Source organism: Podarcis gaigeae, assembly GCF_964106915.1.
Source record: "Podarcis gaigeae genome assembly, chromosome: 12".
NCBI classification, from domain to species: Eukaryota; Metazoa; Chordata; class Lepidosauria; order Squamata; family Lacertidae; genus Podarcis; species Podarcis gaigeae.
Genome location: NC_139688.1, coordinates 4,655,268 through 4,676,895, shown reverse-complemented (window position 1 = coordinate 4,676,895; position 21,628 = coordinate 4,655,268). Strand labels below are relative to the sequence as shown.

Below are 21,628 nucleotides of genomic sequence, written 5' to 3'. Positions count from 1 at the left end.
CATTGCTCCTGAAATGTTTGGTGCCGTGCTCCAAAAGTGTGCATTTGTGGACAGGTTAAACAGCCAGGGTCTTTGATGCAGAAAGTGGAGGCTGCCTTCCTCTGCCCCTGTAGGTTGTTCCCTTTCTCTGTAGAGGACGTTGCAATCTTCTCTTTTTTTATAATAATATTTTATTAAGTTTTAAGAATAACAGCAAACAGAAAAAGGGAAAACACAAGAAAAATATAAAAACATAAAAATACAAAATTACAAAGTACAAAAATTACAAAATACAAAAAATACAAACATTTAACATAAAAAAGAAAAAGAAAAAAAGCACACAAAAAGAAGAAACAAAAATCCCTCTTTTTAATTTCTCATCTTTGATTAACTTATTTTCCTGACTTCCTCATGCCTCCCTTTTTTGTATCCCTTTTAAAAATTGGTTCAGCAAATTCATATCCAATTAGTTTATCTATTATCAATCCAATCTTACATTTTACCTTGTTGCTAGAACCCCTTCAATTCATTTCAATGTCATCAACATTCAGAAATTTTACAATGTTTCTGTAAATAAATTTTAAATTTCCTCCAATCTTCTTCCACCAACTCTTCTCCCTGGTCTCAGATTCTGCCAGTCATTTCCGCCATTTCCATATAGTCTATTAATTGCATCTGCCATTCTTCCAGAGTGGGTAGGTCTTGTGTCTTCCAATGCTTTGCGATGAGAATTCTTGCTGCTGCTGTGGCATACATAAAGAAAGTTCCATCCTTCTTTGGCACCAATTGGCCAACTATGCCCAGGAGAAAGGCCTCTGGTTTCTGACGTTGCCTTCTTCTCAAGTTCACAGTAAGGCTCAGTAAAGGCAGGGGACCTATCCACTTCCTTGTCCATTTGCGTCTAGGGCAAAGGTAGAGTGACCTAGAAGAGGAAATTGCTGAGCAGTCTGGCTTTATAGCTTTTGGACCTGTTTCACTGGAGAGAATGCCTGCCCGAAGCTTCTGCGGAATGCTGCCCTGTAACTTGGGCTGGGTCAAAAGACATGCACACTTGTTGCCAGTTCATCAGAAAAGGAGAATTTGAAATATCCGTGGCCTGCCAAGAAGTCATTGTCTCCCCCCCCCCCCTTCCACTAATACCGTTCGAGTTAAGCCGCATCGTTGACGTGCCTCTAGTTAAAGGGTCAGAGGACCGGGTGGGTCTGCAGCCAGTTGGGCTGTTCCACTGCTACCCATATTGCTCGATTTCTCTCTCCCACTCCCTGATGCAATTGTAAATAAGTGCTTCAATAGAAGAGAGGGCTGTAAACTTCACATCAAAGCCTGCTTTGAGTAATCTTTTAGATAGGGCGAAAAGGAACCTTCTTTCTGTTGGCTGGGGGCTGTAGCTAGCCATGGTCATAGACAGATTCCAGGTGTCAAATCAAAGAACCAGTTACCGTATTTTTTGCTCTATAGGACACACCCGATCGTAGGACACACCTAGTTTTAGAGGGGGAGAACAAGGGGAAAAAAGCACTCCCTCTCTGCACAGCGCCCCTTCAGTGAAGCGGCAGCAGAAACAGAGCCCCTTCCATTTCTCCTCCCGCTTTGCTGAAGGGGCGCTGTGCAGAGAGGGAAAGCTGCGCAGTGCCTCTCCAGCAAAGCGAAGCCAAGAGAGCAAGAGGGATTGGTGTGCACCGACCCCTCTCCCTCTCCAGAAGTCTTACTCTCCTGGCTTCAGTGAAAGGAACCGACCCCTCTCGTTCTCCAGGCTTCAGCAAAAGCAACCCGGGGCCTCCGGAATGAGGCGGGAGCGCTCCCACTGCGCTTCGGAGGCTTCACATTGCTATCGCTGAAGCCATAGAGCGTGCATTCGCTCCATAAGACGCACACACATTTCCCTTTAATTTTTGGAGGGGGAAAAGTGCGTCTGATAGAGAGAAAAATACGGTATATAGATTTCCAGAAAAGAAAAGGAAAAAACCTGTGGCTTTGCCAGTATAAGATTTGCACACACCGTGCCAAAAAGGTTTCCCCTGAAAGAGACAAAAACCTCAGGTAAATGCAGGCTGCTAAGTAGGGATTTTATTTTATTTAATTAGATTTACCATACTTTTCCCTCTATAAGACACCCCCTATTTTTTTGTTGTTGTTGTTGTTTAGTCGTGTCCGACTCTTCGTGACCCCATGGACCAGAGCACACTAGGCACCAGGGTCAGCATGGCTGTGTGACTGTGTAAAACAGGGTTTCCCAAACTTTTTGGACTACAATTCCCATCATCCCTGACCACTGGTCCTGCTAGCTAGGGATGATGGGAGTTGTAGTCCAAAAACAGCTGGAGACCCCGGGTTTGGAAAATCCCGTTCTAGAGGGTAACAGGGTGTTGGGGACTGGCTTTTGCGTAGGTCAGACACTTTCTTAGCTGTTCAACTCTCCCATATTCATCTGCACCGTCCTTAAAGGCTTCACCCCAAAAACTGCCTGGGCGTGCGCCAGTTTGCCGAAACTATGATGTGTGCCGTACTCTACGATGCTGCCAACAGCTTCATCCACCAGCACTTTGTGGAGGTTTCTGTGTGCGAAGAGTTCCTGGCCTTGCCCTTGGAAGACGTCCTGGAGCTGGTCTCGAGGGATGAGCTCAACGTTAAGTTAGAGGAGCAGGTAGGTGTCTCCGAAGTCTCAAGGTGGGTTGGTTGCTCATCGCTGTGGTTTAGACCACAGCGCCACCTGCGTCCCCTGGAAATGAGATAAACCTTTTCTATTGCAACTCTCAAGGGAAGAGTGTGTGGAACTCACCCTTTCACTTGCTTCCTGCTGTCTCTCAAATATTTTTTGCCGTTGAGAGGCTTTTGGCCTGCGCCTGGGTGGTTTCACTTGCTCACTGCCTTGTTACTGCTTTGCAGCTACGCTGCTGGTTTTCTTTACGCTTGTCCTGTACTGAAACCTGCCTCTAATTCAACCTGCTAACTGTCGCGACAGAGCTATTCCGCCTGGCCTTTAATTTGAATTCAGCCTGATCTTCTGTTTCCCTTCTCTTCCCTCCCCCTCCCCTTTTATGAAGATCACCCGCTCTGAGACCCCACAGCTAATTCTCCCCTGACCTCCTAGCTGGCTCAAGTAGGACCAATTCAGCCAGTAAAGTGAGATGAGCTCCACAACCCCAGAGTCGGCCATGACTGGACCTAACGGTCAGGGGACCCTTTACCTTTACTATAAATGCAATAAATAAGATCTTCAGTTTACCTGCTTAAGAAACTAGAGAGGCCGGCCAGGTGGAGATGTCAGTCGGCAATCTGGCACCCAGAGATCCCTCATGTGGTCGCAATGGACTCCCACGCCAGTTGCAAAACATGCCTGGCGCCTGGATAATTTCTAACACTGCCTAAGTGTAAGCTGGGTTTCAAGCCTGAATGAGTGTCGGCACTTCAAGAGGACTGATGCTTTCATCTCTTCCAGAGTTTCCTAAAACAGGGCATCATAACCTGGAAACATCCTGGGTAGCCTTTTTTAAAAATATCTCCCTCTCCTCTTCCAACAGGTCTTCGAAGCCGCTCTGGCCTGGGTGAGGTACGACCGCGAGCATCGAGAGCCCTTCTTGCCGGAGCTCCTCTCCAAAATCCGCCTGCCTCTTTGCCGACCCCAGTTCCTTGCGGATCGCGTCCAGCAGGACGACCTCGTCCGCTGCTGCCACAAGTGCAGGTGGGTATGCGAGGGCTGAGCTGCCTGCAGCAGTTCCCGGAGGGGAATCACGACGAGGAAGCCCGTGAGACAGTGACAGGCGCAGAGCCCCAAACACAGAATCCCTTTTCTACCATGCAAGAAAAGAGAGAGTTTTCCTCCAGGTGACCCAGCCAGGTCAGATTGTAGAAGCAGAATGTCCTCTCTCTTGTGTCTCCTCTGTCCCTTAAGCTCAGGGCAGGCAATGGGCTATGTGAGTTTTGTGTCATCCAGTACAGTGGTACCTCAGGTTAAGTACTTAATTCGTTCCAGAGGTCCGTTCTTAACCTGAAAATGTTCTTAACCTGAAGCACCACTTTAGCTAATGGGCCCTCCTGCTGCCGCCGCCTGCACCACCGGAGCACAATTTCTGTTCTCATCCTGAAGCAAAGTTCTTAACCTGAAGCACTATTTCTGGGTTAGCGGAGTCTGTAACCTGAAGCGTATGTAACCTGAAGTGCATGTAACCCGAGGTACCACTGTATCTTGATCTGTGTTCACCATTCAGACAGGCAGGTCGTGGAATTCTGGGGTGCACCACTGCAGATATTCCCTGAGAGAGAATTCTTCTGCACGTAATAAGTAATAATGATAATGATGATGATGGTTATATTATTATTATTATTATTTATTTATTTATTATTTATACTCCACCCTTCTGGCTGAGTTTCCCCAGCCACTCTGGGCGGCTTCCAATCGAGTGTTAAAAACAATACAGCATTAAATATTAAAAACTTCCCTAAACAGGGCTGCCTTCAGATGTCGTTTAAAGATAAGATAGCTACTTATTTCTTTCACATCTGAAGGGAGGGCGTTCCACAGGGCGGGCGCCACTACCGAGAAGGCCCTCTGTCTGGTTCCCTGTAATCTCACTTCTTGCAATGAGGGAACCGTCAGAAGGCCCTCGGCACTGGACCTCAGTGTCCGGCCTGAACGATGGGGGTGGAGACGCTCCTTCGGGTATACAGGACCGAGGCCGTTTAGGGCTTTAAAGGTCAGCACCAACACTTTGAATTGTGCTCGGAAATGTACTGGGAGCCAATGCAGATCTCTCAGGACCGGTGTTATGTGGTCCTGGCGGCCGCTCCCAGTCACCAGTGTAGCTGCCGCATTCTGGATTAATTGCAGTTTCCGGTCACCTTCAAAGGTAGCCCCACGTAGAGTGCGTTGCAGTAGTCCAAGCGAGAGATAACCAGAGCATGCACCACTCTGGCAAGACAGTCGGCAGTCAGGTAGTGTCTCATCCTGTGTGCCAGGTGGAGCTGTAGACAGCTGCCCTGGACACAGAATTGACCTGCGCCTCCATGGAGAGCTGTGGGTCCAATATGACTCCCAGGCTGCTCACCTGGTCCTTCAGGGGCACAGTTACCCCATTCAGGACCAGGGAGTCCTCCACCCCCCCCTGCCCCCTGTCCCCCCAAAACAGTACTTCTGTCTTGTCAGGATTCAACCTCAATCTGTTAGCTGCCATCCATCCTCTAACCACCTCCAGACACTCACACAGGAGCTCCACTGCATACAGGAATTTGAAGGTTAACGTGTGGCTCGTTGTTTGCCCACTTTTATGGTAGATCTGCACACAGGAAAAAAACCCTCTATAAATAAGTCAGAAATTAAATCGTTATAACAAAAGGAAAAAAACACGCTATGGAAAATCACATAGAAATTTTCTTTGCTCTCCGGCGCCATCTGGTGTTGCATGTTTATAATGCATTCAAAACACTCTTTTTTTGACTAATGTAGCTGAGTCCAGTCCAGAATTACACTGCACCGCCCTCATTCTGCAGACTGTGGAGCAGCTCTGACAAAGTGTTATGTACAAATGAAAATGGAGTCGCCTGAAGGGGAGGAACATGGCAGCGGCTGCCCGACTTCAGGAATTCTGAGTTGTAGGTCTCATTCACACATGCATTCATAGCATAGGTGCTAAGTTCCTGCCTTGCAGCAGAACTTAGGTTTCTCTTGTTAAATATTTTTTATTAATTTTCAATTACAAAAATCCAATATGCACCATATTACATTAATACGAAATAGCAATACCAATTCAAATAAATATCAATTACATAGCTAATTATAAATTTTATGTGGCTTCCCACGTGCTGTAGTCTGATTCCCTTTCATTCTGCCTCCAGATTATTGCTCAAACCAAATACACTCCACTCTTGTTAAAATCCCTTGTACCACAACTATAATAATTAACTTAAGTTCGCATTAACACATATAATTATTTGAAAATTCACAAGTGATGTTCTCCTTTCTTCTTCCTGTGTGAGGTTTTAATTTTCATCAATTGTCCCTTTAATTCTTTATCAAATATTATGTCCAAATTAGTTGTTTCTGATCTCCTTGTGCCTTATGGCTTTGTTGACTCAAAAGTTACTCTGGAGAGATCTCTCTTTGTTCTCAACTCTATTGATTGCAGCTGTAAAATTTCGCTTTCGATTTCAAGCAGGGAGTCACCCAAAGCCCTGGAGGGCCTCCAAATTCTCCCCTCCACATCCAGTCAAAACAATTAATTATAATTATTTGTAGAAGAATGATCTGGCAAGTCTTCAAAGTCCAGTCCCTCCTCTCCTTAATCAGGGGGCAAGTAAGAAATTAACTCCACAGAGGCTCCAAGTCTTTTTTAGAATTATTCCAAACATTAATAATATTTTCCACACACGGTCCCGTTTATCATTATAATCCATATCTATACTCCCATCTCCTTTCTTCTTCACTTCATTTTTTGGCATTCTTTGGGGGGGGCGTTGCTGAGCCATTTATGTAGCAAAGGATTTATAATGAAGTGATTGGCTCCCCGCCCCCCAACACATACAATCTCGTTGCTCGAATAAAGTCTTCTTTCCAAATAAAATCTGTACGACCTTGTAGCTATTTCGGTTCGGCAGTCCTCAATCTTGTCACATCATTACCAGCACACACCTGTGCATTAATCCTAATTTTTTAATTATTTTTTTACCAACAACCAAAACACAAACCGTGAAAACCCCCAGGCGGCTGATACATTGGGTATACATAATCAATAATAACATATTCAAATCAACCACATGTACAATTCTATATACCTTAACACTCCTCCCTTCACAAAGTTTTTTAACTTTTAACATTTTAATTGCCCCAAATTGTTCAAACCTACCCAAATAATTCACCATCTTCTCTTTTTTTTGACTTCTTTTTATTCATTTTCTATAACCAAACCACAAAAAAGAAAAACAAAAATAAACAACACACACCAAAGAAAAAAGAAAACATCAACCAAAACAAAACACATAAACAAACCAGAAGACAAACATTAATTAACAACAAATAACGGTCGACTTCCCTCCATCTCGGTTTCGGGTTATGTAAATATTAAATCCATGCTGCAGTTTTTCATTTTATATCGTCTACACATCGCAAGGGTTATATTAAACCTACTGTGATTTTTATATCTCTAGAATTTGTTTCCATATATGTTATGAATTTGGTCCAATCGTCAATAAGCTTTATACCTTTTTAATTCACCATCTTCTCAAAGCAATCCTCCTCCTTCTCACTGACCTTAAACACTTTCATTTTATGTATCTTCACAGTTAGATATTCTAAGATTGTAATATTTTTCAATTTTTCCCTTGCATTAATCCTAATTAATCTCTTAATGAACAGAAGAACCGCTGCTCTTAATGGTGGCATTGGAGGGTTACCGAGAGGCGAAGTGCTTTTGCACCCAGCGTCTCCCTGCCTCTCATACAGTGTTGGATTTACATATAAGCTAAACGGGCTATAGCTTAGGGCCCCACTCTCTTGGGGCCCCCCAAAAAATTAAAGGAAAAAACTGGATGTACATTTCCAAAATATAAGATAAAAAACAAATAAAATAAGACCTACATACAGCAACAGTGTTTTGTGTTGTGTAGGCTCCTATGATGTAAGTCTTGGGCCCCACCTGCTAGCCTGCTCCCTAAAAAATCACTGGCTTGCTCATTTTTATATATAGGGTAGCTACATTCTGCATGGACTGGTTGTGCAAATTGCTTGAGATACCTGTTAGGTCCATAAATTACCATATAGCATACATTCAACACAAAAAAAAGCAGTGACAATTTGTTGTTGACAAAGGACAGCTGGACATATAAAGGGCCCCATTACCTTCAGTAGCTTAGGGCCTCATCAAACCTAAATCCGGCCCTGCTCTCACATCCATGTCGGAGCGAAAGCCAGGTACCGAGACGATCCGTGCGGGAAGCTAACTCCCCTCTGGGCCTTGGGGGGAGTTTATAAAGATAATTGCCCTCTATCATCTTTGTTTATTGCTTTGCCAATAGTCTCCGCTGTCGTGGGAGCTGTGCCATTAAGGCAACCAGAAGCCAGAAGCCTGTAGCAGAACATATGAACTGCCGCCATTGAATGGCTTTGAAAGGGGACACAAAGGCCCTGGCCTGTGTTTGATAGGTAGCGTCTATTTTGACAAGTCACCACTTAATTTTGCAGCCAATCAGGCGATAAGCATGCATACGTGAACAAGACTTTAGCTGACATCTGGTGAGAGAATGCTTTGTTTAAACAGGCACCCTGCAGGTGAGGAAGAGTATTAGGCCCTGTTAATTACACGCCCTGTTAATTTGTGCAATAGGCTACATTTCAGCCACACAGATGTTGTTGTTGTTGTTTAGTCGTTTAGTCGTGTCCAACTTTTTGTGACCCCCTGGACCAGAGCACACCAGGCATTCCTGTCTTCCACTGCCTCCCGCAGTTTAGTCAAACTTATGCTAGTAGCTTCAACAACACTGTCCAACCATCTTGTCCTGTGTCGTCCCCTTTTCCTTGTGCCCTCCATCTTTCCCAACATCAGGGTCTTTTCCAGGGAGTCTTCTCTTCTCACGACATGGCCCAAGTCTTGGAGCCTCAGCTTCAGGATCTGTCCTTCCAGTGAGCACTCAGGGCTGATTTCCTTCAGAATGGATCGGTTTAATCTTCTTGCAGTCCATGGGACTCTCAAGAGTCTCCTCCAGCACCATAATTCAAAAGCATCGATTCTTTGGCGATCAGCCTTCTTTATGGTCCAGCTCTCACTTCCATACATCACTACTGGGAAAACCATAGCTTTTACTATACGGACCTTTGTTGGCAAGGTGATGTCTCTGCTTTTTAAGATGCTGTCTAGGTTTGTCATTGCTTTTCTCCCAAGAAGCAGGCGTCTTTTAATTTCGTGGCTGCTGTCACCATCTGCAGTGATCATGGAGCCCAAGAAAGTAAAATCTCTCACTGCCTCCATTTCTTCCCCTTCTATTTGCCAGGAGGTGATGGGACCACTGGCCATGAGCTTCGCTTTTTTTGATGTTGACCTTCAAACCATATTTTGCGCTCTCCTCTTTCACCCTCATTAAAAGGTTCTTTAATTCCTCCTCACCTTCTGCCATCAGGGTTCTGTCATCTGCATATCTGAGGTTGCTGATATTTCTTCCGGCAATCTTAATTCCGGCTAGGGATTCATCCAGCCCAGCCTTTCGCATGATGAATTCTGCATATAAGTTAAATAAGCAGGGAGACAATGTACAGCCTTGTCGTACCCCTTTCCCAATTTTGAACCAGTCAGTTGTTCCATATCAGTTGTTCAATGCAGATACTTGAGGTTAATACGCACTTGTTCACTTTCCCCAATCCAGGCAAGCCAAAGGCACTGTCCATTTTCAAAGATATCTTTTAACCAGGCAGGATAATTGGAGGAGTTGTTGCTAGGGAGGAGGTGTGGCTGGGAGGGTCCCACATGCCGGGTAAGGGGGCTATTTTCATCCTCCAAGATTGGGGTTTGCCACTCCTGATTTTGCGCTTCCAGTCAGCAAAGCATTCTGCTCAGGTAGGTCATTGCCATGCCCATTTTACTTAAGCTGCTCTGAGGTGCAGGCTGTCGCATAAATGTATGTGAAATGTCATGCGTAATTGATGCTAAATTTCTGGTCTTGAACTGATCCCCAATGTTGTGGAAATTGGGTTGGATTTCTTGGAATGTAATAAAAAGGAAATTGGAAATTTGGAATAGAATGAACTTGCCTCTTTTAGGAAGAATCATAGAATCATAGAGTTGGAAGAGACCACAAGGGCCATCGAGTCCAACCCCCTGCCAAGCAGGAAACACCATCAGAGCACTCCTGACATATGGTTGTCAAGCCTCTGCTTCAAGACCTCCAAAGAAGGAGACTCCACCACACTCCTTGGCAGCAAATTCCACTGTCAAACAGCTCTTACTGTCAGGAAGTTCTTCCTAATGTTTAGGTGGAATCTTCTTTCTTGTAGTTTGGATCCATTGCTCCGTGTCCGCTTCTCTGGAGCAGCAGAAAACAACCTTTCTCCCTCCTCTATGTGACGTCCTTTTATATATTTGAACATGGCTATCATATCACCCCTTAACCTCCTCTTCTCCAGGCTAAACATGCCCAGCTCCCTTAGCCATTCCTCGTAAGGCATCGTTTCCAGGCCTTTGACCATTTTGGTTGCCCTCCTGGACACGTTCCAGTTTGTCAGTATCCTTCTTGAACTGTGGTGCCCAGAATATCAGTTATTAAGATGAACTTATTGCCAAACATGCTGTTTTTATTCCAATCAATCCCAATAATATGCAATATGGAATGTTTTGAAGATTAGCAAAAGGATATTTCAGAATTTATCTGGCAGCGTAAGAAGCTGAGAATAAAATACAAATAATGAACAGATACTAAAGATAGAGGAGGCTTCTACTACCTGATTTGAAATTATATTATGAAGCCTCTTGCATTAGTTGGATTCAGGAATGGATAAAATTAACAAATACAGATACACTCTCTGCGCTTTGCGCATGTGCAAAAGCGCTCTTCTGCGCCGCGTGCATACAGAAGCTGTCCTCAGGTTACGAAATTTTCAGATTATGGCCAGGCCTCCGGAACAGATCCCATTCGTAACTGGAGGTACCACTGTATATCATTTCCCATTTGGATTTCAGGGACCTCGTAGATGAAGCAAAGGATTACCACCTGATGCCAGAGCGACGACCCCACCTCCCGTCTTTCAAAACCCGCCCCCGTTGCTGCACCTCCATCGCAGGCCTGATCTATGCCGTGGGAGGCCTCAACTCAGCAGGTATCTTTCAACTCTGTTGCTTGCCAGGGACATATGCCTAGGAATCTCAGCCGAAGCGTCCATGAGACTATCAGAAAGTTCTTCCCGATATTTACAGTGGTACCTCGCAAGACGAATGCCTCGCAAGCCGAAAGAGTTTTCGGTTTTTTGAGTCGTTCCGCAAGACGAATTTCCCTATGGGCTTGCTTCGCAAGACGAAACGTCTTGCGAGTTCTTGCGAGTTTGTTTCCTTATTCTTAAAGCCGCTAAGCCGCTAATAGCCACTAAGCCGCTAATAGCCGCTAAGCCGCTAATAGCCGTGCTTCGCAAGACGAAAAAACCGCAAGACGAAGAGACTCGCGGAACGGATTAATTTCGTCTTGCGAGGCACCACTGTAGTCGGAATCTCCTTTCCTGTAACTTGAAGCCATGGGTTCGAGTCCTGCCCTCCGGAGCAGGAGAAAACCAGCTCGCTCCATCTTCCCTGTGACAGCTGTTTAGCTATTTGAAGATGGCTCTCCAAAGCAGCCTCTTCGGACCCTGTTTTATGCTGGCCTGTCATGACTCTCTGCCAAAGGGCAATGTGAATTGTAGTTTGGTGGATATGTTGCAGTGCTTTGACGCACTGAATTAAAGTCCTGTACTGGCAAGGGGAATTAAGAGCAAATCCTGAACCCATGGTATATCTGGGTTGGTCACCTGGTGATTTGAGTGTCACAATCCTGTTCTGATCCAAAAGGAGGATATGTTTGCATTGGCTTCCCTGATCTCCCTAGGTCAGGCATGGCCAAACTTGCCCCTCCAGCTGTTTTGGGACTACAACTGCCATCATCCCTAGCTAACAGGTCCAGTGGTCAGGGGGGGGGGGAATTGTAGTCCCCAAACAGTTGGAGGGCCAAGTTTGGCCATGTCTGCCCTAGGTGAAAAGTCGGATAAAGCTGTGTAGCTCATCCGGCTCATCCTCCCTTAAAGAACAATTGCATGCCCAAAGCAAATCACACAATATAAATCGTGTGTGGAACAAGGCAGAATTGGATCAAGACCAGTGGATTCCAATCCGTGGATTCTTTGCAATGCAAGAGTTGTTGTTTGGGGCCTTTACCCCTTGCTGCTTGCTCGGTGCAGAAATCGGCCTTGTAAACAGAAATCGGCCTTGTACAGTGGTGCCCCACAAGACGAACGCCTCGCAAGACGGAAAACCCGCTAGACGAAAGGGTTTTCCGTTTTGGAGGCGCTTTGCAAAACGAATTTCCCTATGGGCTTGCTTCGCAAGACGAAAATGTCTTGCGAGTTCCTGCTGGGTTTTTTCCCTTTCCCCCCGCTTTTCCTAAGGCCTAAGCCGCTTATCAGCTGATCCGCTAAAAGCCGCTAAACCGCTAATAGCGCTAATCCGCTAAACTGTCAATGGGCTTGCTTCGCAAGACGAAGAAACCGCTATACGAAGAGCCTTACGGAACGGATTAATTTCGTCTTGCGAGGCACCACTGTAAACCCTGGCAAATACGTCATCCCGCGATATCCTGCAAGGATCATTTGGGATTCTAGCTGGGGCACACAGTCGCAGCTGCACAGAGGAAGAGGAGCCCAGCAGCCGTTCACCATAAAACATGGAAAAGGCCTGCCCTTTCCCTCTGACAGCGGTTTACCACATGCATAGTCTGAATCACTACAATTAGGTGCAATAAATGCGAAGCTGTGGTGCATGAGTACTGTATTTTTCCGTGTGTAAAGGGTAAAGGGACCCCTGACCATTAGGTCCAGTCGCGGCCGACTCTGGGTTTGCTGCGCTCATCTCGCTTTACTGGCCGAGGGAGCCGGCGTACAGCTTCCGGATCATGTGGCCAGCAGGACTAAGCCGCTTCTGGCGAACCAGAGCAGCACACGGAAACGCCGTTTACCTTCCCGCCAGAGCAGTACCTATTTATCTACTTGCACTGGTGTGCTTTCGAACTGCTAGGTGGGCAGGAGCAGGGACCGAGCAACGGGAGCTCACCCCGTCACGGGGATTCGAACCGCCGACCTTCTGATCGGCAAGTCCTAGGCTCAGTGGTTTAACCCACCGCGCCACCCACATCTCAAGCCAATCTTACATGTAAGTAAATACAAATGCTGTAGAAAAAACGCTCTGGATCAGTGCTCATACGATACCAACATATGAGGTGGGGGTGTTTTTATTGGGGTGGGGGAGTGCTTTTAAATGTTTTTCCCAGTTCATTGTAGATTATTTCCCCATACTCTTTTACCCTTTTACAAGTCCAGTGATGACCACTTTTTAAAACATGAGCAGCAAATTTCTATGCAGGCGACTCCCTGAACGTGGTGGAAGTCTTCGACCCCATTGCCAACCACTGGGAGAAGTGCCAGCCAATGACGACGGCCCGCAGCCGGGTGGGCGTTGCCGTGCTGAACGGGCTCTTGTACGCCATTGGTGGATACGACGGGCAGCTGAGGCTGAGCACCGTGGAGGTTTACAACCCAGAGACAGATTCCTGGTCCAAAGTGGGAAGCATGAACAGCAAACGAAGGTGAGTGAGGATAAAAATACTAACAATAACAATTATTTATTATTTATACCCCCCCAATCTGGCTGCGTTTCCCCAGCCACTCTGGTCGGCTTCCAACAAAATAATTAAAATGCAATAGTCTATTAAACATTAAAAGTGTGGCTGGGGAAGCCCACCCAGATGGGCGGGGTATAATTAAATTATTTATTTATTTATTTATTTATTTATTTATTTATTTATTTAAAGCTTCCCTAAACAGGGCTGCCTTCAGATGTCTTCTAAAAGTCTGGTAGTTGTTTATTTCCTTGACATCTGGTGGGAGGGCATTCCACAGGGCAGGTGCCACCACCGAGAAGGCCCTCTCTAACTTGGCTTCTCGCAGTGAGGGAACCACCAAAAGGCCCTCGGAGCTGGATATCAGTGTCCGGGCAGAACGATGGGGGTGGAGACGCTCCTTCAGATATACTGGACCAAGGTCATTTAGGGCTTTCAAGGTCAGCACCAACACTTTGAAATGTGCTCAGAAACGTACTGGCAGGTGTTCACAGGTGGGAGGGAGGAAACGGTTAGGTCTCCACAAGATGACATCGGAAACCACCGTTCTTCAACAAAGGGGTTAGTTTTAGATCCAGGATGGGGATTCTGTGGCTCTCCAGGTGCTGCTGGACTGCAACTCCCATCATCCCTGACCTTCGGCCACATTCAGCGGCGTAGCGTGGCTTGTCAGCACCCGGGGCAAGGCAAGTAATTTGCACCCCCTAACCCGGGGCAAGGCAAGTAATTTGCGCCCCTAACACCTAACCCCTAACCTGCCGCCGCTGCCAGCCTCTTCTTGCTGCTGCCTGGGCTGGGGTATTCACGGTAAGGTGGCGGCGGTGGGTCTGTGTCAGGTGATCTGAGGCGAGTTGCCACTGGCGCTGCCGCCCAAACAACGTCGCTTGCCCGGAGGAGGAGGGCAGAGAGGCGAGGAAAATGCAACATGGCCCAGCAGCTGCGGCGGCGGGGCTGTGAGGAGGGGCTGCCTGGCGCGCCCTCCGCGGCCCTGATGCGCGGGAGACCGCGGCGAGCGCTGAGAGCCGCTGCCTGCCAGACGCCTTCAGCCCGGACGCGCGCACAGCTCGTCGGTTTTGCGAGACATGGGGCTCTGCTACAGCCTGCGCCCAAGGCTCTTCGGCGACTCCGGAGGCGGCGAGTGCCCCCCCCAGATGTTGCGCCCAGTGCGGCCGGCCCCCCCTGCACCCCCCACGCTACGCCACTGGCCACATTTGCCAGGGATAATGGGAGTTGGGATCCAGAAACATCCTCAGGTTCTCCGCGCCTGTTTTAGATGCTAGAGGCAGGACCATGATACAGATTGGAGAGTTTCTCTGCCTCGTTCCAGCAGAAGCAGCTGGAAAGAAAAGAAGATTGATGGGATCTTTAAAAAATAATAATTTTGAGTTGTGTGTCCTTGTTTCTCAAGGTGATCCTTTTCCTGTATGTTTAGTGGTATTTCATCTATTGTGACTTGCCGTTGTTTTTATTGATTATTGTTCAGTAATTCTTTACTGAAATTGTTAAATTGCAGTTGCACAATTTTACTGTTAACTATTATATTCTAATGGATTACGGTGAACCTTGGCTCCCGAATGCCTTGGGAGCTGAATGTTCTGGCTCCCAAACGATCAAAAACCAGAAGTGATTGTTCCAGTTTTCAAACATTCTTTGGAAGCCGAACGTCCGTCATGGTTTCCAGTTGGCTTCAGGAAGCTTCTTGGCTTCCGATTGGCTGCAGGAACCTCCTGCAGCCAATCAGAAGCCATGCCTTGGTTCTCAAACCATTTCGGGAGTCAAACGGACTCCCAGAACAGATTAAGTTCAGGAACCAAGGTTCCACTGTATTGAACATTGCTTTATTTGATATAAGTTGTTTATTTGAAAGTTATGTTTTTATTATGACTTTTTTTGTATCGGATCAGGTTATTATTGTGCATGTGATCTTCGCTGTCTATTTTGGTATTTTATTCAGCTTGTAAACCTCCTTGTGTGGAGCAATAGAGAAAGGTGGTATACAAATTAAAAGTAATGAAACAAAACGAAATCTCTGGTACTCTTGCAGCACTTAGAAGAGAAGCAAGAGAAGCAAACCTTTTACAAACATATATGTGCCCCCACATCTTCCTGTATCTGTGTTAGGAAAATCCTTTGGGGGAATGTGAAGCTGGATTCCTTACTTTAAATTGGAGCCCTCGAGACTCCAGCTCCCATCAGCCTCAGCCAGCATATCTAGTGGTCAGAGGTGATGGGAGTTGGAAACAGAGCAACGTCTCGAGTGTCACAGCTTCCCCCTCCCCTGGTCTAGCTGGTACAAAGTCTAGGAAGGCTGGTGCTGTCCCTCAGCCAGCCAGGCGGCAGTTCCGATGGGTCCGGAAGAGGTGAAAAGGAAGGCCTTCGGTGTTTTGTGATTTCCACAAGCTCACCAGACAGGCTGGGTTCAGAATGAGAAAGCGGAAGAAACTGGGCCATCGCAATTGGTCCAGGTAGACGTGGAACCAGCCTGTAAGAAAAGCTTGTTGCCAAAAGCAGTCTTAACACCTGGCGCTTGTTTCAGTGCCATGGGGACAGTCGTGCTGGATGGGCAGATCTACGTCTGTGGTGGATACGACGGCACCTCCTCCCTCAACTCCGTGGAGGCCTATTCACCTGAGACGGACAAGTGAGTATATGACATAATAATAATTTATTATTTATACCCCGCCCATCCGGCTGGGTTTCTCCAGCGAATCTGGGCGGCTCCCAACAGAATATTAAAAGCACAACAAAACATCAGACATTAAAAACTTCCCTAAACAGGGCTGTCTTCGGATGTCTTCTAAAAATCAAAACAAAGAGACCAACTAAGTTTGTTATTGGTATGAGTTTTCGTGTGCATGCACACTTCTTCAGATACCTTCTTTGTGTGAATGCACATGAAAGCTCATACCAGTAACAAACTTAGTTGATCTCTAAGGTGCTACTGGAAATAATTTTGTTTAAACTATGGCAGACCAACACGGCTACCTACCTGTTTCTAAAAGCCAGATAGTTGTTTATTTCCTTTACATCTGATGGGAGGGCGTTCCACAGGGCGGGCGCCACCACCGAGAAGGCCCTCTGCCTGGTTCCCTGTAACCCAGGCATAGGGAAACTCAGCCTTCCAGATGTTTTGGGACTACAACTCCCATCATCCCTAGCTAACAGGACCAGTGGTCAGGGATGATGGGAATTGTAGTCTCAAAACATCTGGAAGGCCAGGTTTGCCCATGCCTGCTGTAACCTCACTTCTCGCAGGGAGGGAACCGCCAGAAGGCCCTTGGAGCTGGACCTCCGTCTCCGGGTTGAACGATGGGGGTGGAGACGCTCCTTCAGGTATACTGTGGAGTATGTCTGGACATCGCCTCTAGCATCCCAAACGCAAGGCATGCTTTGAAGCCTTAAACTTGACTGCCACTCAGTTCCTTCCATTTTCTGGTCTCCTGCAAAGGTGGATGGTGGTCACCCCGATGAGTTCGAACCGCAGTGCAGCTGGCGTCACAGTATTCGAAGGCAGGATATTTGTATCTGGCGGGCACGACGGACTGCAGATCTTCAACAGCGTGAGTTTTTTCGCTCGCTGCACCTCTTACCTTTCCCCCCATTACATTCATTCCTTGGGTTACAGGCGCCTCAGGTTGCAGTTTTTTTTGGTTTACGGATGCACTGAAACCCAGAAGTACCAGAACAGGTTTCTTCCAGGTTTCGGCGGTCGCGCATGCGCAGAAGTGCCGAATCGCAACCCGCGCGTGCGCAGACGCAGCGCTGCGGGTTGTGAACGTGCAGACCGCACGGATCACATTTGCAGCCAGAACGTCCACTGTAAACTGTTTCTTTCCTGCCTTCTTTTGAGGGCTTGTGGCGGGCTGTGACGTCCTTGCTTTCCCCCCTTCTGACAGCCCTGTCAGGTAGGCTGGGCTGGGCAGTAACCTGATCCCACAACTTTGATACTGAAACACAATGTGTTGGCTGTAGGCTTTGCACAGAGGCTCCAAGGCATGAGTCAGTAAACTAAGGCCTGGGGAGCTGGATCCGGCCCAATTGTCTTCTGGATCCGGCCTGTGGATGGTCCGGGAATCGCCGTGGCGATTCTGATCATTTGGGCTGCGCCATTTCCCCCCCTCCCTCACACACACCGCGGCGGCGCCTCCTCCCTCCCTCCTCCTGGCTTCTCCCTGCCCTGCCTAGAGGAGGAAGAGGCCTGGGCTTTGTTGAGCACCATTTTAAGCAGCCCCTCTCCGCAGCCAGCCCTTACGTGCCGCTCATTGTCCCTCCACCGCCGCTCACAAGGCACAGGTAAGCAGCCACCAGGATCCGCCCGGTGCTGTGGAGAAGGGAGGGGTGTCGGTGGGGGAATTCCCCCCCCCCAAAAAAAATATAGTCCGACCCCCCACAAGGTCTGAGGTACAGTGGACCGGCCCCCTGCGGAAAAAGTTTATACTCGAGTATAAAGCTTATACTCGAATGAGAGTTCTTTCGGGCTACTTGTTCTTCCTCCTCCTCCGCTGCCACCGCCACCAGGTTTGTGGTGTGGTGACCCGGCTTATACTCAAGTTTTCCCAGTTTTTTGTGCTAAAACTAGGTGCCTCGGCTTATATTCAGATCAGCTTATACTCGGGTATACAGTGGTGCCCCGCAAGACGAATGCCTCGCAAGATGGAAAACTCGCTAGACGAAAGAGTTTTCCGTTTTGGAGGTGCTTTGCAAAACGAATTTCCTATGGGCTTGCTTTGCAAGACGAAAATGTCTTGCGAGTTCCTACAGGTTTTTTCCCCTCCCCCCCTTTTTCTAAGCCGCTAAGCCACTAAAAGCCGCTAATAGCGCTAATCCGCTAAGCCGTCAATGGGCTTGCTTCGCAAGACAAAAAAAACGCAAGACGAAGAGACTCGCGGAACGGATTCTTTTCGTCTTGCGAGGCACCACTGTATATGGTACATTCTAAAATCAATTCATTCTAAATAAATTCAGAGTAAAATCAGTGGCAACCATTGGGCTAGAGTTCTATGAGGATTACCAAAGGGTCAGACTGTGCCCTGGCCTGACATCCTCGCCCTTTCTTCCAGGTGGAATACTACAACCACCACATGGCTTCCTGGCACAATGTCTCCAGCATGCTCAACAAGCGCTGCCGTCACGGCGCCGCCTCCCTGGGCAGCAAGATGTTCGTCTGCGGCGGCTACGACGGCTCCGGCTTCCTCAGCATCGCCGAAGTGTACAACTCCATGGCGGACCAGTGGTACCTGATCGTCTCCATGAACACCCGGCGCAGCCGCGTCTCCCTTGTGGCGAACTGTGGCCGCCTCTACGCCGTGGGAGGCTACGACGGACAGTCCAACCTGAGCTCTGTAGAAATGTACGACCCGGAAACCAACCGCTGGACGTTCATGGCCCCCATGGTGTGCCACGAGGGAGGGGTTGGGGTGGGATGCATACCGCTCTTGACTATCTGAGCGGAGGGCGGGAGGTGGCACGAGCCTGCGTCGCCCGAAAGCCAGGACTTCCCCAGCCGGGCACCTCGCCTCAAGGGGGTGATCTGCAGAGAGAGACTCTACTTTGACATCGTTTCCAGGTGCTTGGGGCATTGTCATTTGGGAAGCGCACAAACAGCCCCATGGATCAGGGCCACGTGGCCGTTGAGCGAGGTCCCGCGGTGTCACGAGAGTTTGGAGATTTCAGGCCGTGTGGATGAAGCCTCACCTGTCTCTTCCTCCTGGACTCTGCCAAGCTCCTTCCGTGCTTCCGCTGATGCTGCCTTGGTCCCCTTGTGATTGTGTCGTGGGTGTAAGTCTGCTTAGGTCAGGTGGGCTTTTCCTAGGAGTAAAAAGATGCTTCTGTCGTCGTGCCCCTTAAAAGCTGGAAAGGGAGCTCCCTTCTCTTCCAGGGCGAGGACAGTACCTTGGCCAGGAAAACACCCACCGTCTTTTATTTCGTGATCAACACAGAGGTGCAATTATCCCCTCTCCCCAAGGAAAAATGAAGTAATTTTCTGCAGAGTCTGCCCCTTCCTACACCTGGCCGCTAGGTGGCGCAGATGCACATGCAAAACTCTGTTTGATGGCTTCATCTCCGTTTGCTCCAAAGGCAAGGATAGTTCCCCTCTTGCGTTCTAGCTGCGTGCAGAAAGCAAGAAAAGGCTCTCATGTCTTCAGAAACAAAAAGATAGGGCCACGGTGCAAGGAAAGCTTCGCAGCCTCTTGCCACTAATCCACAGCTCAGGAGAATGCCATGGCATTACAGGCTCTGCGGAGCTTTTCGGAGGAGGCTTTCATCCCTGAAGTTCCTGGAGAGTTGCACTTTTGCATGCCAGAGCCTGTTGCCGTGGGAACCATTCAGACACAAAGCATTAAGAGGGAGCGTGTAGCATAAGGGGGCCCAATCCTGTCTCCAAAGAACTCCGAAGCAGCAAATCAGGCTGTGTCTCATCCGAACAGCAGTAGTTGGCTTGGCACCGTCAACACATCCATACAATTTCCTGGAAACTAGATGTTTCCGCTGAGCACCGACATTCCCACAAAGTTGTTCCTGCGCCGCTTGCAGTGACCGTTCACATCAAATCAAAATTCTCATCCCCAGATCTGAGATTTTTGTTTAGACAGGAAATGCTCTTCTACTTAGGGCTATCTTTGGAGACACACAAGCCTTAAGCAAAAAAGCGTATCTGATTTCTGATGGGGAGGACCTGTGACCACGTCCTTTTGTTCTTGGGGGTTTTGAGCTCTCAGATGGTGGCAGTTTGTGCCCTGCAGGCTGTCGGGTGTCTGTTTTGATAGCTGCTGTAGGACATCCATTGCCTTGCTCTGGAGAGTGAGAAATAGCAGCTTCTAAGAGTAAATGGGAGGTTTATAGATTTATGAGCGAGGGGCAAAACGGCCAGGGAGAAACCTGTGAGTTAGGATAAGTATAGACACCCAATTCTTACGGGGGCAGCATTTCCTCATGGTGGACCTTCGTCATCCCCCCCCCCCTCTTTAAAATTCTCAACTGTTTATCAGCACAGAGGCTACTTGGTTTTCAGACCAACACCTTCCTTACTCAAAATCTAGCTTCTACTCTGTCCTCCATCTATGCTAAGCACTATCAGGTTGCCAAATTTCAAGCAGGAAAAAGCTGCATGTCTTCCCTCTCTCTCTCTCCACCTTTCGAGGAACTGGTAGCAACAAAGCCAAATTGAGGTACTGTCGAATGTGTGTGTGTGTGTGTGTGTGTGTGTTTTCAAAACCACTGTAGTTTAACGCAATGGCAATGAGTCAGCTCTGCTGTTTCCCCTCCATCATTCTTCTGTCTGAACATTACACCGCTCCAGTTTTGCACAAAGATCGAAAGGCCAGTTGGGTCCTCTGAACCCCACCTCCTTCTCCCCCCCCCCTTAAGTTAAATGGGCTGTGCCCCTATCCATAGGTAGCTTTTAAATACCTGTTGGAGCTGCTTCCATTTTAAAACGACTCCTGCCACCTACATTCCCGTTGGGACAAGAGAGATTCCGACACCCGATCTTGAAATGAGACGTTTTCACACAAGTGGCTCAGAGTTGCAAGATTTGTGAGTTGAAAATTGCAGAGGGAGCGAGTGTTGAATTACGTAGGCTGGATGTGCTTGGGTTTTCCGTAGCCTGTGATTTTGTGCATGCCCTTCATCCATGAACAGTATTGTGAATTTCCATAACTGCCAGGAGAAAACCGATTTGGGGCAAGAAAATCGAAACGACGACGAGAGTCCTGGATCGAGAAGGGGCTTCTGAGCATACCGGCGAGCCTTTCCGTATAAACGTATAAACGTAACAAGGCCATCTACTTGTGTCAATGTGAAATCATGTACTTTAAAAAAAAAGTGTTGTCCGTTCTTGTTGTGGTTGGTGAAATCCGAGGCAGAGTGAAGGTTAGGTGACGATACCTCCGCTCTCCCTAGCCCAAATATATTTAACTTGAAAGAAACTTTATTTCTCGGCTGCTCGGTGTTTTTTCCTATTTTGTAAATGTGGCTTACCTTCAGCGTATTTTGCCTGCGTTTTCTCCCTAAGCCAGTTGACTGAAATCCTTTTGCGGGGTCAATTCACACGGGTTCAGAAGTCGTCGTAGAAATTACACGGCTGTAGATTGCACACTCGTTTTTCCATAACTCCAGGAAAATGAAGATTCAGGGCCCTAGTGTACATTCTCATCTAAGTGTGGAAGGTCCTCTGCATGGCACAGCTGTTTCCCCACCTGGTCCAAACTAGGCTTCATCACTGCCCTTGTCCATGTTCCCACAACCACCACCTTGTGCAGTGACTGTGCTGGTCCCGGGGGAAAGGTACCGTTGCCGTAGTCCGAGTTCACCAGAT

The 21,628-nt window shown here is 47.8% G+C and overlaps 1 protein-coding gene across 2 annotated transcripts in view; it reads left to right on the top strand.

Annotated features, from left to right (window-relative positions):
- KLHL18 (kelch like family member 18) overlaps nt 1-21,244 on the top strand; it is a 45,241-nt gene extending 23,997 nt beyond the window's left edge. The window contains exons 4-10 of one of the 2 annotated variants that reach the window (XM_083704160.1): nt 2,425-2,623; nt 3,501-3,661; nt 10,638-10,774; nt 13,056-13,278; nt 15,848-15,952; nt 16,760-16,871; nt 18,372-21,244. In XM_083704160.1, coding sequence (XP_083560286.1) covers nt 2,425-2,623; nt 3,501-3,661; nt 10,638-10,774; nt 13,056-13,278; nt 15,848-15,952; nt 16,760-16,871; nt 18,372-18,758 — 1,324 coding nt within the window. In that variant the 3' untranslated portion in view covers nt 18,759-21,244. Of the gene's footprint in view, nt 1-2,424; nt 2,624-3,500; nt 3,662-10,637; nt 10,775-13,040; nt 13,279-15,847; nt 15,953-16,759; nt 16,872-18,371 lie in introns of both variants that reach the window. The other variant, XM_083704161.1, reaches the window with a different exon arrangement.
- Nucleotides 21,245-21,628: the final 384 nt, after the last annotated feature.